Here is a 15,192-nt window from a genome sequence, read left to right as displayed (position 1 = left end):
CTTCCAAGGAGCTACTGGCTAGATCTACTTGATATACGTAGGTAGAAGGTTTTTGGGTCACAAAATAGTAAATTATTGAAAATAATAATTATAATTTTTATTAAGCAATAATCATTTTTTATTCTCTTTATTTTCTTTGTCCTTATCCTTGACATTGAATAAGTTTTGGTTAATATTTTCAGGAATAACTCTTGCAACTTTCCTCGGTTCTTTTGTCAAGGTTTTTGGACACTGCATCTCGGACCAGCTAATGGGCACCATGTTGATTCCTTGGGGAGAGCCCTCGGCTGTAGCTATGACTACACCGAGCTCGTTTTCTGCTGTTGAAAGGTGGTACCAGTGGATTTCAGTCATGGGAAGCTGAGTGAAGAGTCAAGGCTAAATTTTATAAAATGATATTTAAGTACAAAAATCTCAATAATTAAAGAAATGTAACTTTTCAACTATCTTATTTTTAGTTGTGGTTTTTCTAGGCTCCAAAGTAAGCCAAAAATTCCAAACTTTGCAATTTGTACGTTGAAACCAGAATTTGTTAAAGTAAATAGTTTCTTTATCTGTTTTAAAGGATACAACTCTTGCTAATATGACATCACCAGGTCTGAAACACTTGTACGGGTCTATTCTGTCCTTGTCTGTTGATTTTATGTCTTCCTTTTTCAAAACGCCCCTGTATGGCCTGACCAGTACCGATGAGCCAACGCATAAGATCACACATTGTACCATGCGGGAGTTAACTACTGTCACCTTGCAGGTCACTATATCTCCACTTCTGGGTAAAACACTTGGCGTTCTAGGACTTACAACTGATATTACTGTTGCCTGAAATGAAAATAAAAAAATATTATCAGAGAAAAAAACTTTGGTTAGCAATTCTGTACTACTTTGTAAAGTAATTAGTGAAAAGGTTACATTGAATACCTTAGTAACTTCATCATGTTCAGTCTTCAAGATTCCCGCCAAAGTAGCATAAATGTATCCTTTCAATTCATACGTGCCAGGCCCTGAGATATGTTCTGCGTCAGATAAACTTAGCCGCATACCAGGGATACATATTTTGCCAATTCCTTTTAACTTTTCTTTATCCATGTTTGAGATGTGGACTTGGTAAATTGAGGTTATATTTTGAATGACCAAGTGTCAAGGGTTGATTGTTCAACTATAGGTACCTCTGAACGTTTATTAATAACAAAATTGACCAACAATTACCAAATTGATGAAAAAGGAGCTGTTTTTTTTATTTTTCGTGTAAAAACAAGTTTTGTAAATGTTTTGAAACTTTCGTTTTTGACATTTACTGATTGACAGTAATGACAGTTCTCTGAAAGACCACAGATAACATCAGATTAGTGATGTTCGAATACGGATATTTCGGATACCTTACACTAATAAATAAAATCGCATGTATAGCCGTTGCATTATTCGTCGAACGGGTGTGTTCTTTTTGAGATTTATGAATTTTTTGGAACTGACGATTCCTAAACTACGTTTTCAATACTTTTTCGTGAGTTTTCGTGCAGTGTTGAGAAAATTATAAAAATAAAGGAACAGTGACTTTGCTTGGTGGAGACGTGTCACGTCAGCCGGTTTGATTGACATTTGACAATTGGTTTATACGTTTGTATGGTGCTGTTTTATGTGAATTCCTCCAAGTTCCCCTGCATATCCTGATAGAAATGCTTACTAAATTCGAGACAAAATCAGCGAGGGTAAAAGGAATATCATTTCACGCCAAACGACCATGGGTTTTGGCGAGTTTGCACAATGGGGTGATTCAGCTTTGGGATTACCGTATGTGTACTTTACTGGAGAAATTTGATGAGCATGACGGTCCTGTACGTGGCATTTGCTTCCACAGTAATCAACCTTTATTTGTGTCGGGAGGAGATGACTATAAGATCAAGGTAAGGAGAGTTGTGACACGTTAAAGTTGACTGATACTTTACGCCATGTTTTCGTCATTTCTTACACGTCCCTGCAATTAATGTTGGCTATTATTACTTAGATAGTCGAGCAAATGATAACTGAAGCGTCATCCATAATAAATCTTTGAACAGTTAATATAAATTGCATGTTTTGTTATGACTCAGTTCCAGGAGTATTGAGGCATTTGGAACACTTCCTGTCATCAAGACAGGAGTTTTGTTTGTAATGTTTCCAATTAGTTTCATCACACTTGTGTTTTTAAAAGCATTCCTTGCATCATAGCCATGATTTTTCCAATTGGAGCTCTTATTTCTCACTTTAATTTGATTCATATATCCTAATAAGAGTTCTTACATTTGATATAATGTAAGAGCTCTTAACTATACTACGTAAATCCTACATATTTTATAGTTATAAAGATAAGCTCATCAGTACTTGAAATATTTCAAGACTTATACATGTGTAAAAACAGTCAAATAAATCATATTGTACTCCATTTGTAATTTATCTCAAGTTTACTACTATATTTTTTTCAGGTATGGAACTACAAGCAAAGAAGATGCCTCTTCACCCTACTGGGGCACTTAGACTACATTCGCACAACATTTTTCCACCATGAGTACCCATGGATATTGAGTGCTTCAGATGACCAGGTATGTAATTAGTAATGTAAGATATAAAGAAGGAAAGGGAAAAAATACCATAAAAAAACAAAAGAAAGCATGGGAAGTGTAGTTCAAAAAATGTTGTACATAAAAACATTTTGGTCCCTAAATTTTTGATATATCTTTCTTTGAAAATAAGATAAAAATTGTTAGTCATAAGCTATGGTAAAATTGCTATTTTGTTCTTTATTTATGAGTTTTGAATATTTACAGCCATGCACACCTTTTTCAATAGATTTAAAATGGTGTTATCACCATTTCGTCATATCTCCATGTTAGTTTATCTACTTAGAATATTTTGTACAACCAAAAATCTAATTAGAAACATTATTTCCAGACAATAAGGATATGGAACTGGCAATCTCGTCAGTGCATCAGTGTCCTCACCGGTCACAACCACTACGTCATGTGCGCACAGTTCCATCCCACCGAAGATCTACTGGTCTCCGCCTCGCTGGACCAGTCCGTCCGCGTCTGGGACTTCTCTGGTCTTCGTAAGAAGAGTGTGGCACCCGGACCGGCTGGTTTGGCCGACCATTTGAGGAACCCACAAGCGACTGACCTATTTGGACAGGTTGTATGTACAGATATTCTTTTTTTTTTTAAACAGGGATCATCATCATTTGGGCTGCCTTGTCATCACTGGTAATTTTTGGTACTTCTGAAGCTGTGTAATGCTTGATAATTATTTTTTTAATATTTTCAGTGCATTAATTTATAACAGGCATCACAGAACTCATTCATATTTAAAAAAAATAAATAAGTTCTTAAAATAATGCATAAAAATGTAATGAACATGTTATCTATTTCTCTGAACCATTTTATCAATCAATTTAATTTTTTTATCATTCATTACTATTCATTTTGGTTCATTCGATAGTTTTTCCTTATCTAGTCATTAATATTTACTGGCATTGAGTTTATTCTTTCTGTTTTTTCCACAACCCTATATTTTTATTTATTAAAAAATGTTAAACTAGGTTCTAAGCTAGGCTCATCTCATTTTTTTTTTCATTCAGGTTGTTGGTTGTTATTAGGTATAATTACATCATCCTGCCTGTGAATGCGTCATCCTTGTCATTGATTCTTTTACAGATGTTATCCGCGATAGGTTTGTAACAGTATAACTATGTTGTCATTTTCATATCTGGGGGCACGGCAGTGCCCCCGCCAAGTCGAGCGCGAAGCAAACACTGCCGTACCATCCTTTACTGGAACCATTTCGCCGCATTTTCAGGCCCCTATTTGAGAACCTCTGGATAAGACCAGAACGCAGAAATTTTCGTCATCTAGTAAGCTATAATCACGTACTTAAAATCCAAAATTTCAAGTCTGTTGGTCATTTAGTTCCGAAGTTAAGCGAAAGCAAAGTTTCGCATTTACGACACTCACTCACTGATAATCATCAAAATAGAACTAGTACTTCCCATAAACTCAGAGAGCTGAAATTTGGTACAGAGTTAGGGTTTAATGGCCACATAAAGGGAAAACTATAAAAACTAGGAAAATCGAAGATCTGGAGTAACACCACATTCATAATAAATACTACTCCGGCACCGTGGTATTCGCCTGTATCGCTCACCGCTAGATGGCGCTAGCACTAGCAAGCGGTGTCCAGATTTTTTTCCTTTCTAGAGCCCCCCGTCGATTAAGTTGAATGTTGTGTAATTTGCATTTCGTTGATTTCGTTTATTATATTGTAAGGTTCGCTAAGGTTATGTTATTAAAACAATTCTGATTCGTTGTCCATTTTAAAGGTCGTTGAGTTTATTTGTGTTTAATATCGTAAAAAATGTCGATAAAACGACGACGTTAAATAATTTTGCCCCTTTCTACAAAAAGAAGTGAAATCCCACCAAAAACATTCTGTAAAAAACTAGCCAAGTCTCGATGGAGCTGCTTGTTTATCTCTAAAAAGTAATGAAATCTAGACAAAGTCGTGCCAAGTCTATGGTTCCTTACTGCGATTTCTTTATTATTATAGTTAATGTTGTGTGACTTGGCCGTTGAAGGGTACAAAACCAGGTAATCCATGACACCATTGCACCAATCTGTCGCCAGAACCGCTACCCATTGGCGATGGAAAATTGCCACTTGGAAAACGTTGATTCAATAACCAGTCAATTGTAGGCTTAATAAAGCTGCGTATTTCAATAATACTTATTGTATGATTATCTTAATAAAGATTGTTCAACGGCCAAGTCACACAACATTAACTATAATAATAAAGAAATCGCAGTAAGGAACCATAGACTTGGCACGACTTTGTCTAGATTTCATTACTTTTTAGAGATAAACAAGCAGCTCCATCGAGACTTGGCTAGTTTTTTACAGAATGTTTTTGGTGGGATTATATTTTTACTTGATCAATTGAAGTCCAATCTATTTAATCAAATTCGGAAATTGCGCTCACGTTATATTCATATTAAATTAGATAAAATTTATGTACATATTTATCTAAAATAACATTTTAATGATTTATATTTTTACCTTTTGAAATAGAAAATTCCTCTGCACTCCTAAAATGGCTCAATAGCTCACTGAACTCACAATTTTTCCCCACAAAAAGACCAATATCTCACCAATCCCTCATCCATCCCCTACAAATAGCTCAAAATCTCACCCCTTACTCATCCCCTACAAAAAGACTCAATACAATGTCACACTGATTTCTCATCCACCCCCAAGAAGTATCTTAGTATCTCACTGACCCCTAACCATCCCCAACAAAAGGCCCAATATCTCACTGATTTCTCATCCACCCCCAAAAAGTATCTTAATATCTCACTGACCCCTAACCATTCCCAACAAAAGGCCCAATATCTCACTGATTTCAAGGCTCAATGTCTCACATATCTCTCTACCGTCCCCTTCAAATGGCTCAATATCTCACTAATCCCTCTACCATCCCCTACAACGGCTCAATATCTCACAAACCCCTCACACCCTCTTCAAAAGGCTCACTATCTCACTGATCCGCCTATCGAGCTCTTCAAAAGGCCCAATATCTCACTAACCCCTCAACCATCTCCTTCAAAAAGCTCAACATCTCACTGCTCCTATCCCCACAGGCCGACGCAGTCGTGAAGCACGTGCTAGAAGGACACGACCGCGGAGTCAACTGGGCAGCGTTCCATCCCTCACTGCCGTTGATCGTCTCTGCTGCCGATGACCGGCAAGTTAAGCTGTGGCGGATGAACGATGCTAAGGTAACCAGCATTTTTTAATAGACCATTTTGACACCATTCCCCAATAATTCGAAATCACAACTTTTTTAAAACAACACTTTATTTTGTTCTTAAAAACTTAATTTTAAAACAACTGGCAAAATTATAAAATAAAACTTAATCATTGGGAAGCGGCTTTTCTATGTATTTCAATAAAATAATTGTTTAAGTGATCGCAACTGTTAAAATTCTTTTATTGCAACTATTTCATATGTTGATCCAGGTGTAAGTTACTTTTGAATAGATAATTTATAGTCAGTGTGGATATATTTAAGTATTTCGTTCGCCTCGGTGTCATCATCATAGAACAGTAAATTATCAAAAAAAAATTAAGATTAAAGAAATGATAAGAGTAAAGATTTTGACTTTTCGATCATTATGGAAACCCTTGAAAAAGGTATTTGTCCAGCAGGGGACATCTTTCGATTGTCTTTTTTTAAAGCGTTCTTATGGTTTTGCGGTCGTCTTTTTCTAGAAGGCTTTTTGCTTTAGATAGTAATTTCACTTATAACAAAACTGTATTCCCAGGCGTGGGAAGTGGACACGTGCCGTGGGCACTACAACAACGTGTCATGCGCGTTGTTCCACGCGCGTCACGAGCTCATCCTGTCCAACAGCGAGGACAAGTCCGTGCGAGTGTGGGACATGACCAAGAGGACTTGTTTGCACACGTTCCGAAGGGAGCACGAGCGGTGAGTAGACCATCGTCATCGTCATCTTCATAATAATCATTAGGTCTTTTAATTTTCACTGCAGGAACACGACCCTCTCGTAATTTATCAGAGGCAAATTACACTCTTCACTCTGGCCAGACGGGTTGGGAAAGGCCTAATGTGCGCATATTTCTTTAATTATATGATTCTACCTTAGTCGAACGTGTCATAAGCGAAGTTTAAACTAGCAATAAAACTTGCAGAAAGTTGCAGAAGTTGACTTCTGCAAGCTGTTTACCGGATTGTAAATAGCTGTGGCAAGCCAACTTCTGCAAGATTTACAGTGGTGACAGCTTGCGGAAGTCAACTTCTGCAAGTTTTCTTGCTTATACTAGCACCTCTTGCTAACCTCGCTTTATGACATACACGGGAAGAGGTGGTGTTTTTTTTAGTCTGCCGGAACAATAAGGCTACTAATATTCCATTGCGCAATCACTTATCCCCCCTAGCACTGATTAGAGAACGGTTACTTTAGCATGTGTCCTGTCTATACAATGATGGCCACGTACAAAGTAACATAAAAAAATTGAAATTGAAATTCTAATTAATTAGTTAAAATAAATTCGACGAACATTGCTCGCTTTCATTCGTAGCTAGTTTGCACTCTTTCGCCGAACATTGATCTCGTTCATTCACCGAACTGCTCGCGTTCGTTTGCAGCCATTCGCCGAACTTTTCTCGCGTTCGTTCGCAACCATTCGCCGAACACCGCTCGCGATCTTTCGCAGCCATTCCCTGCACATTATTACAACTTATAACGAACTAAACATTTTAATTCTTACCAGATACTGGGTGCTGGCCTCCCACCCGTCTTTGAACTTGTTTGCGGCGGGTCACGACGCTGGCATGGTGCTGTTCAAGCTGCAGCGAGAGAGGCCAGCGTACGCTGTGCACAACAACATACTGTTCTATATCAAGGACAGGTGAGCAAATGGATTTTGAACTCTAATTTGGTCTAAAATAAAATAAAAAAAAACCTTGATCTCTATAATCATCACCTTTTAAAACTGTTAACAAATGTTGTCTGAAAAGTTTGAATACTTGAATTTAAGGTTTTTAACAACTAAAATACTGATGATAGTTTCGGCTAAAATATTCTTGAGATAAATAAAGTATGGTATAAGAATAGTAAGTTTATGATTCTGACTTTTTTTCAGGCAACTACGCAAGCTAGATATGGCGACAAATCGCGACTCTGCGGTGATGCAGATCAAGGGAGGAGGTCGACATCAGCCTTACAGGTGATTACCATTCTTCATCATCATCATCATTTCAGCCATAGGACATCCACTGCTGGACATAGGCCTCCTCCAATGATTTCCACAATTGTGCTACTGCTACCATTCTTAATCTTATTAAAAAAATAGTTACCAACTATTTTTGTGTAGAGGCTAGATTCCACGTGGAGAAGATTAACAAAAAAAATATCTCCGATTTTAGTACGTTTGGTTTCATCTAGCTCTTTAACGACTTCTATGAAATGCTAACTATGATACTTAGCAAGGTTTATCTGTACTTTAATTTAATACTAAGTACTACTATTTCGTTTTTATTTATTACTAGCGGCCGCCCGCGACTTCGTACGCGTGGACCTCGTTTTACTCCATTAGGGGTGGAGTTTCGTAAAATCCGCTCTTAGCATCTATAGCGCATACATTTTAAATTTCAACTCTCTTACTTTAAACACATAGGACTTTCATAATATAAACTTCCAACCCTCCTTTTATCTTCTTAGCCCCCGTGGTTGATTTCTAATGATACATTTTCAGTATATGTACCACCACCGCCACCACCACCATTTCAGCCATAGGACGTCCACTGCTGAACATGGGCCTCCCCCAATGCTTTCCATGTTGATCGATTGGAAGCGGCCTGCGTCCAGCGCTTCTCTGCTACCTTTACGATGTCGTCAGTCCACCTTGTAGGTGGAAGTCCCACGCTACGTTTTCCGGTACGCGGCCTCCATTCCAGAACCATTCTGTCCCATCGGCCATCAGTTCTGCGTACTATGTGCCCTGCCCATTGCCACTTCAGCTTGCTAATCCGTTGGGCTATGTCAGCGACTTTGGTTCGTTTACGGATCTCCTCATTTCTGATTCGATCTCGCAAAGAAACACCAAGTATAGCCCTCTCCATACCACGCTGTGCAACTGAGCTTCTGTATAAGGCCTATAGTGAGAGGCCACGTTTCCGAGCCATAAGTTATCACTGGTAACACACATTGGTTATACACTCTAGTCTTCAGGCATTGAGGAATTTTGGACGAAAAGATGTTGCTTAGTTTCCCGAACGCTGCCTAGCCGAGTTGGATTCGACGATTGACCTCCTTCTCGAAATTGGACCTACCTAGCTGGATCGTTTGTCCGAGGTAGACAGACATACCTACTTGTCGACAATCTCGATAATTGAGCTCCCAACTGAAACTGGGTAGGGCGCAACATGGACATTCAACATAAGCTTCGTTTTGTCCATGTTCGCCCTCAGGCCTATCTGTTGGGAAAATCGATTAAGGTCTTCGAGCATTGTTCCAAGATCTTCCAACGATTCTGCCATGACCACAATATCGTCAGCAAACCGATGTGTACACAGTACCACAGTGTACCGAACAGTATATTATGTACACCTCCACAATATCTAGAGATCATAGTGAGCGTACATTTTAACTTTCAAGTCTCTTACTTTAAAAACCGAGGACTGCAATACAGACTTCCAACCCCCTTTTTAACTCCCATATTAAGGGTTGAATTTTGCTCGTCTTAGTGACTCCCTACGTTCTAAAAGGAGGTGTATTCCACTTTGATCACCTGGCTTTGATCAGCCAGTGAGACTTGTAGTTTCTGAGACTTCGTGATGAGTGAGTGAGTCACTTAGTCATTCAATTACCTTTCTTTCTACTAAAATTATACGTACCTATAGTAATTATCATTAAAATCAAATAAGTAAGTACCTACCAACCTAAGTAATTAAAATAAAGACCCTACCAAAAAACTAACAAATTACATACAGAAAATAAAAACGAAGTAATTCTTATCCTATTTAACTACAATCGCCCACGCGCCCATCCCATTTGTCCGCCGCTGAACCGTACCCTAATATTCATCTCGGTAGATGGCGGCACATAGTAAGAATTTGCAAGGAAGTTTGTAAAAAGTCCCTAATTAACACTTTGCCTTGCTCGTTTAAACACAGTGAATGATTCAAATAGGTACATACAGTGAATGGTTCAATTACATAAAATATGTATCTTTACTTATTAAATTTTCAATATTATTTACGAACAGCGCTATTCATAGTACATGTAATATTTAGTTACTAATTTACTAATGATGTCGATAGATGGCGTTTGACAGCTTTGCCTTCATGAATATTTACGTACCTCAAAAATTTTTGTCAGGCGCAAGAAGATTTTAAGCAATGACGATAGATGGCGCTTTTCCACGTCTTATGAAAATCCCAAATATTTTACGGGACCCTATTGTTTTCCAAAATAAAATTTAGCCTATGTTACTCGTGAGTTATGTAGCTTTCGAATGGTGAAAGAAGTTTTAAAATCGGTCCAGTAGTTTTTGAGCCTATCCATTACAACTAAACAAACAAACAAACAAACAAACAAACAAACAAAGTTTTCCTCTTTATAATATTAGTGTAGATAACATTTTATTAATGACCACTGAACTATTGTAGTCAGGTGACCCACTCCTAACAAGAGTGGTTAACGGAACTATTATTTTGTATCCGTATTACACAAATCACTAATATTCTTTAAAAAAAACATGAAGATACAAATCCCAATTTTAACCCTCAATTCTTTTACAGTATGTCCCTAAACCACGCCGAATGGTGCGTGCTAGTCAACTGGCGGGTCGGCGATACGAGCTCCTACGAGTTGTATTCCGCGCCGCGAGACGGAGGCGAGGCCGCCACCGCAGAACCCGCTCGCGGTCAGGCCACGACCGCTGTCTGGGTCGCTAGGAATAGGTTCGCGGCATTGGAGAAGAATAACCAGGTTAGTAACCATAGGTACAGTGCTACGGCATAGATACAGTGCTACGGCATAAACCACTGCTACGACAAAACAACGGATCAGTCCACTGTAGAAGAATTTCCAGGATAGTTAGTGCTTTAATGTACAGACGGCTACGGCACAGATTCAGTGCTACGGCATAAATACAGTGCTACGACTACGTTTAGCACTCGAGACGATAAATCAGGTGAGTGAGAACTCCTACGACCAATAAAGCGTGCTACGGCATAGATACAGCGCTACGACAGCGATACAGTGCTACAGTATGCTCTTACGAGTTGTACTCCGCGCCGCGAGACGGAGGCGAGGCCGCCACCGCAGAACCGGCCAGAGGACAGGCCACGACCGCTGTCTGGGTCGCTAGGAACAGATTCGCGGCATTGGAGAAGAATAACCAGGTTAGTAAGTGCTACGGTTTACCAACTGCTACGATTAACAGGGCGTGCTACGGCATTGATACAGTGCTACGTCACAAATACAGTGCTACGGCATAGATTCAGTGCTACGGTATAGATACAGTGCTACGACACATCATGCTTTGTAACAAAATGTCACAACGGGGCAAAGAACAGGTTACCGGCAGCGGTTCCCGAATGGTGGTCCGCAGAACCCTGGAGTTCCGTGGAAAGGCCGCAAGGGTTCCGTAAAAAATATTATCCCACGTTTCGTGACCGACGTTGTTCGCTCGCACCGACTTGTTTACGCACAAGGGAGGGGCAGGGCGTGCGGGCGGAGTAGTACGAGGGTTCCGCTAGGAAAAGTATAATCAATTAGGGTTCCTTGGCAAAAAAAATTGGGAAACCCTGACCTACGGTATACAAACTGCTACGAGTAAGCGGGAGTGCTACGGCACTGGTACAGTGCTACGGTATGAGCTACGGCTATGTACGACGCACAAACAAAGCATCAATACTACGACGCAGAGAGAATACTACGGCATAGGTACAGTGCTAAATTGCTAAAAGAAATTGCTAAACATGCAGAATTGCTAAAACCATGTGGCAGTGGGCGGGGCACATAGCTCGTAGAGATGATGGCCGTTGGGGCAGAAAAGTTCTCGAGTGGCGACCACGGGCTGGAAGACGTAGCGTGGGCAGGCCTCCCACTAGGTGGACCGACGATCTGGTAAAGGTCGCGGGAAGAGCCTGGATGCGGGCAGCGCAGGACCGTGCATTGTGGAAAACCTTGGAGGAGGCCTTTGTCCAGCAGTAGACGTCATTTGGCTGAAACGAACGAACGAAGGTACAGTGCTACAGTATTAGCTGCTACTACGATAAATATACGGTGCTACTATTACGACGAAGCCCTCTAACTTCGGTGTCTCCTTTTATTTTAGGTTAAATTCGTTTCATTCCACTTCTTCATCACTTATGCTGGATTTCTATATTCAATCCATTGATTGAATATGACAGTTGACACTGTCAAATTTTAATATGTTTTTGGCCAAAATATCTGCGGTTTTTGATGTTTTTACATTTTTATATTGTTTATGATGACTATTTAAACAATATTAATGTGTAAATGCATCGAACAATTTGGAAATATAATCTAAAACTGAATTCAACGTGACAGTTGTAATCCGGATTTAGACACGGATTGAATATAGAAAACGGGCGTTAATCGACATTTATTAATCATTGAATCCCTTGATTTGTTACCTGTTGTGTATGCCTGAATGAATAAATAAATAATTCTTCTTCTTCAACAGCTGGTCATCAAGAACCTAAAGAACGAGGTCTCAAAGAAGATATCGACCCCTACCTGCGAGGAGATCATGTACGCAGGCACCGGTATGTTACTGCTGCGCGAACCCGATAGTGTGCAGCTGTTGGACGTCCAGCAGAAGAGGACCATTGCCAGCGTGAGTATAATAATAATAATAAATATCGTTCCATTCCAATAAATACCGTTCTGTTGCGCGCCTTTTTGCCAGGAAGTGTTACGAATCGACACGAATTTTATAATATTTTATATTGATAAACCGTCACTGTCAAAAGGGCGCTTAATTGGCGTAATAACCCCCATGTTGGTACCCGCTGAAAACCAGCTTCGTGACTTGACGACTTGTGTGTGTCATGTCACGATTTTCGCTGAGCGGGCGCATTTTCAGCATGGCTCAGTAATATTTAACATCTGTACATGTATGCACCTAAATGTTAATGCTGAATAAAGGTATTCTATTCTATTATATTCTATTCTATTCCACATTTTACACTGCGCCGTCCAGTCCCAAACTTATCAGAGCTTTTACTATGGTTATCAGCTCATGGTACAATCAGCGTCAAATAGTTCGTGACACCTAAAGTGGCCAATAAGTTAACAACACAACCTTATTCCAATTGTGACAAAGACGTGTTGCGGACAACGGATATAAACAAACTTAGTTTTTTTTTAAATTACAAACACATTATTATAAAACACTTAGACCAAAACAAACAAATACCTATGTTAAAGTACACAAATGTTTTAAAATGAAATGTTTGCATGGTGCGGAGATAGAAACCGCGACAATACTGATAGATACACACTATTGTACACAAATTTGTCTTTTAGTGATTGTAAGGCAAATATTTGCATGTTTACGGCTAAAACAGTTTTTAACACAATTTCATTTATTTTAGGTGAAAATCGCCAAATGCCGCTACGCAGTCTGGAACGCCGACATGTCTTTAGTAGCTTTACTCGGCAAGCACACCGTCACCCTCTGCACCAAGAAGCTGGAACAGTTATGCAGCGTGACGGAAGGAGCCCGGGTCAAGTCCGGGGCATTCGACGACTCTACGCCGCAACCAGTGTTCATTTATACCACAGCGAATCATATCAAGTACTGCTGTAAGGATGGGTGAGTAGTTTTATGCTTTAATGGCGAGTTTTAAAGGTCATTTTACTCTGGCACACCGTCACCCTTTACTCTAAGAAGCTTCGACGACTCCACGCCGCAACCAGTGTTCATTTACACTACGGCGAATCATATCAAGTACTGCTGTAAGGACGGGTGAGTAGTTTTGTGCTTTATTGGCAAGTATTAAAGGTCATTTTGCTCTGGCACACCGTCAGCCTCTACTCTAAGAAGCTTCGACGACTCCACGCCGCAATCAGTGTTCATTTACACCACGGCCAACCATATCAAGTACTGCTGTAAGGACGGGTGAGTCAAATTATGCCTTAATTGCAAGTATTAAAGGTCATTTTGCTCTGGCACACCGTCACCCTTTACTCTAAGAAGCTTCGACGACTCCACGCCGCAACCAGTATTCATTTACACCACGGCCAACCATATCAAGTACTGCTGTAAGGACGGGTGAGTCGTTTTGTGTCTTAATGGGAAGTTTTAAAGGTCCTTTTTCTCTGGCACACCGTCACCCTCTACTCTAAGAAGCTTCGAAGACTCCACGCCGCAACCAGTGTTCATTTACACCACGGCGAATCATATCAAGTACTGCTGTAAGGATGGGTGAGTAGTTTTGTGCCTTAATTACAAGTATTAAAGGTCATTTTTCTCTGGCACACCGTCACCCTTTACTCTGAGAAGCTTCGACGACTCCACGCCGCAACCAGTGTTTATACAGGGTGGAAACGATAAGTGATCTCACTCGATTATTTCTAAATTATATAAGATATCAATAAACTAGTTACTGATCCTGAAAGTGCTTCATGAGCTCTATCAAACGGCATTAATAATAGGTTACAGAATAAACTGGATCTATCCGATAATTTAATATTTCCAGTTTCCATACATTTGGTAAAGTCACATTATTTTAAAAACTACACATGATATCGTAAAACTGATTACTGATTCTAAAAGTGCTTCACAAGCTCTATCCAATGGTATCGATAGTAGGTTACATAATAAACTGGATGTATCCAAAAATTCAATGTTTCCTTCTTCCATACATTTAGTACTACCACAGTCATGACACTCATCTCTTGACAATAAGCAAGTAAAGCCTAAAACCAATGTTTTCTATGAATAATTTTAAATAAGAATACAATATTTACGAGTTTATTTTAAGAGTTTATTATTAAATAAAAAAAATACACTTCTAATATTGTGTGTCTGGCATACATTTAGTATGGAAGCTGGAAACATCGAATTTTCAGATAGATCCAGTTTATTCTGTAATATATTATTGGTACCGTTAGAAAGAGCTCATGAAGCACTTTCGGGATCAGTAACCAGTTTTTAAATATCTTGTATAGTTTAGAAATAATCGAGTGAGATCACTTAACGTTTCCACCCTGTATACACCACGGCCAACCATATCAAGTACTGCTGTAAGGACGGGTGAGTAGTTTTATGCTTTAAGTACTTGTTTTAAAGGTCATTTTGCCCTGGCACACCGTCACCCTTTACTCTAAGAAGCTTCGACGAGTCCACGCCGCAACCAGTATTCATTTACACCACGGCCAACCATATCAAGTACTGCTGTAAGGACGGGTGAGTCGTTTTGTGTCTTAATGGGAAGTTTTAAAGGTCCTTTTTCTCTGGCACACCGTCACCCTTTACTCTAAGAAGCTTCGAAGACTCCACGCCGCAACCAGTATTCATTTACACCACGGCCAACCATATCAAGTACTGCTGTAAGGACGGGTGAGTGGTTTTATGCTTTATTTACTAGTGTTAAAGATCATTTTGCTCT

At 39.5% G+C, this 15,192-nt stretch overlaps 2 protein-coding genes and 1 long non-coding RNA gene across 3 annotated transcripts in view; 1 reads left to right on the top strand and 2 right to left on the bottom strand.

The window, feature by feature from the left end:
* The window catches only part of LOC135083758 (uncharacterized), an 84,195-nt gene that overhangs the window by 21,651 nt on the left and 47,352 nt on the right, over window positions 1-15,192 (bottom strand). The window lies entirely within an intron of this gene.
* LOC135083984 (exosome complex component CSL4) lies at window positions 73-1,290 on the bottom strand. Its single transcript, XM_063978746.1, has 3 exons — window positions 919-1,290; window positions 571-819; window positions 73-360 (listed from the first exon to the last, which is right to left on the bottom strand). The coding sequence occupies exons 1-3, from the start codon at window positions 1,084-1,086 to the stop codon at window positions 112-114; spliced, it is 666 nt and encodes a 221-aa protein (XP_063834816.1). The 5' UTR covers window positions 1,087-1,290; the 3' UTR covers window positions 73-111.
* Window positions 1,599-15,192, top strand: part of LOC135083747 (coatomer subunit alpha) — a 31,656-nt gene continuing 18,062 nt past the window's right edge. The window contains exons 1-10 of the mRNA XM_063978487.1: window positions 1,599-1,901; window positions 2,460-2,576; window positions 2,926-3,162; window positions 5,660-5,797; window positions 6,344-6,507; window positions 7,314-7,451; window positions 7,686-7,769; window positions 10,345-10,534; window positions 12,261-12,413; window positions 13,174-13,394. Of these exons, the coding sequence (XP_063834557.1) occupies window positions 1,674-1,901; window positions 2,460-2,576; window positions 2,926-3,162; window positions 5,660-5,797; window positions 6,344-6,507; window positions 7,314-7,451; window positions 7,686-7,769; window positions 10,345-10,534; window positions 12,261-12,413; window positions 13,174-13,394 (1,670 nt within the window). The 5' untranslated portion in view covers window positions 1,599-1,673. The remainder of the gene's footprint in view (window positions 1,902-2,459; window positions 2,577-2,925; window positions 3,163-5,659; window positions 5,798-6,343; window positions 6,508-7,313; window positions 7,452-7,685; window positions 7,770-10,344; window positions 10,535-12,260; window positions 12,414-13,173; window positions 13,395-15,192) is intronic.

The sequence above is a fragment of the Ostrinia nubilalis genome, chromosome 24 (genome assembly GCF_963855985.1).
Source record: "Ostrinia nubilalis chromosome 24, ilOstNubi1.1, whole genome shotgun sequence".
Classification (NCBI taxonomy): Eukaryota; Metazoa; Arthropoda; class Insecta; order Lepidoptera; family Crambidae; genus Ostrinia; species Ostrinia nubilalis.
The sequence above is the reverse complement of the archived record's forward strand: the minus strand, read 5'-3'. Positions and strand labels throughout refer to the sequence as shown.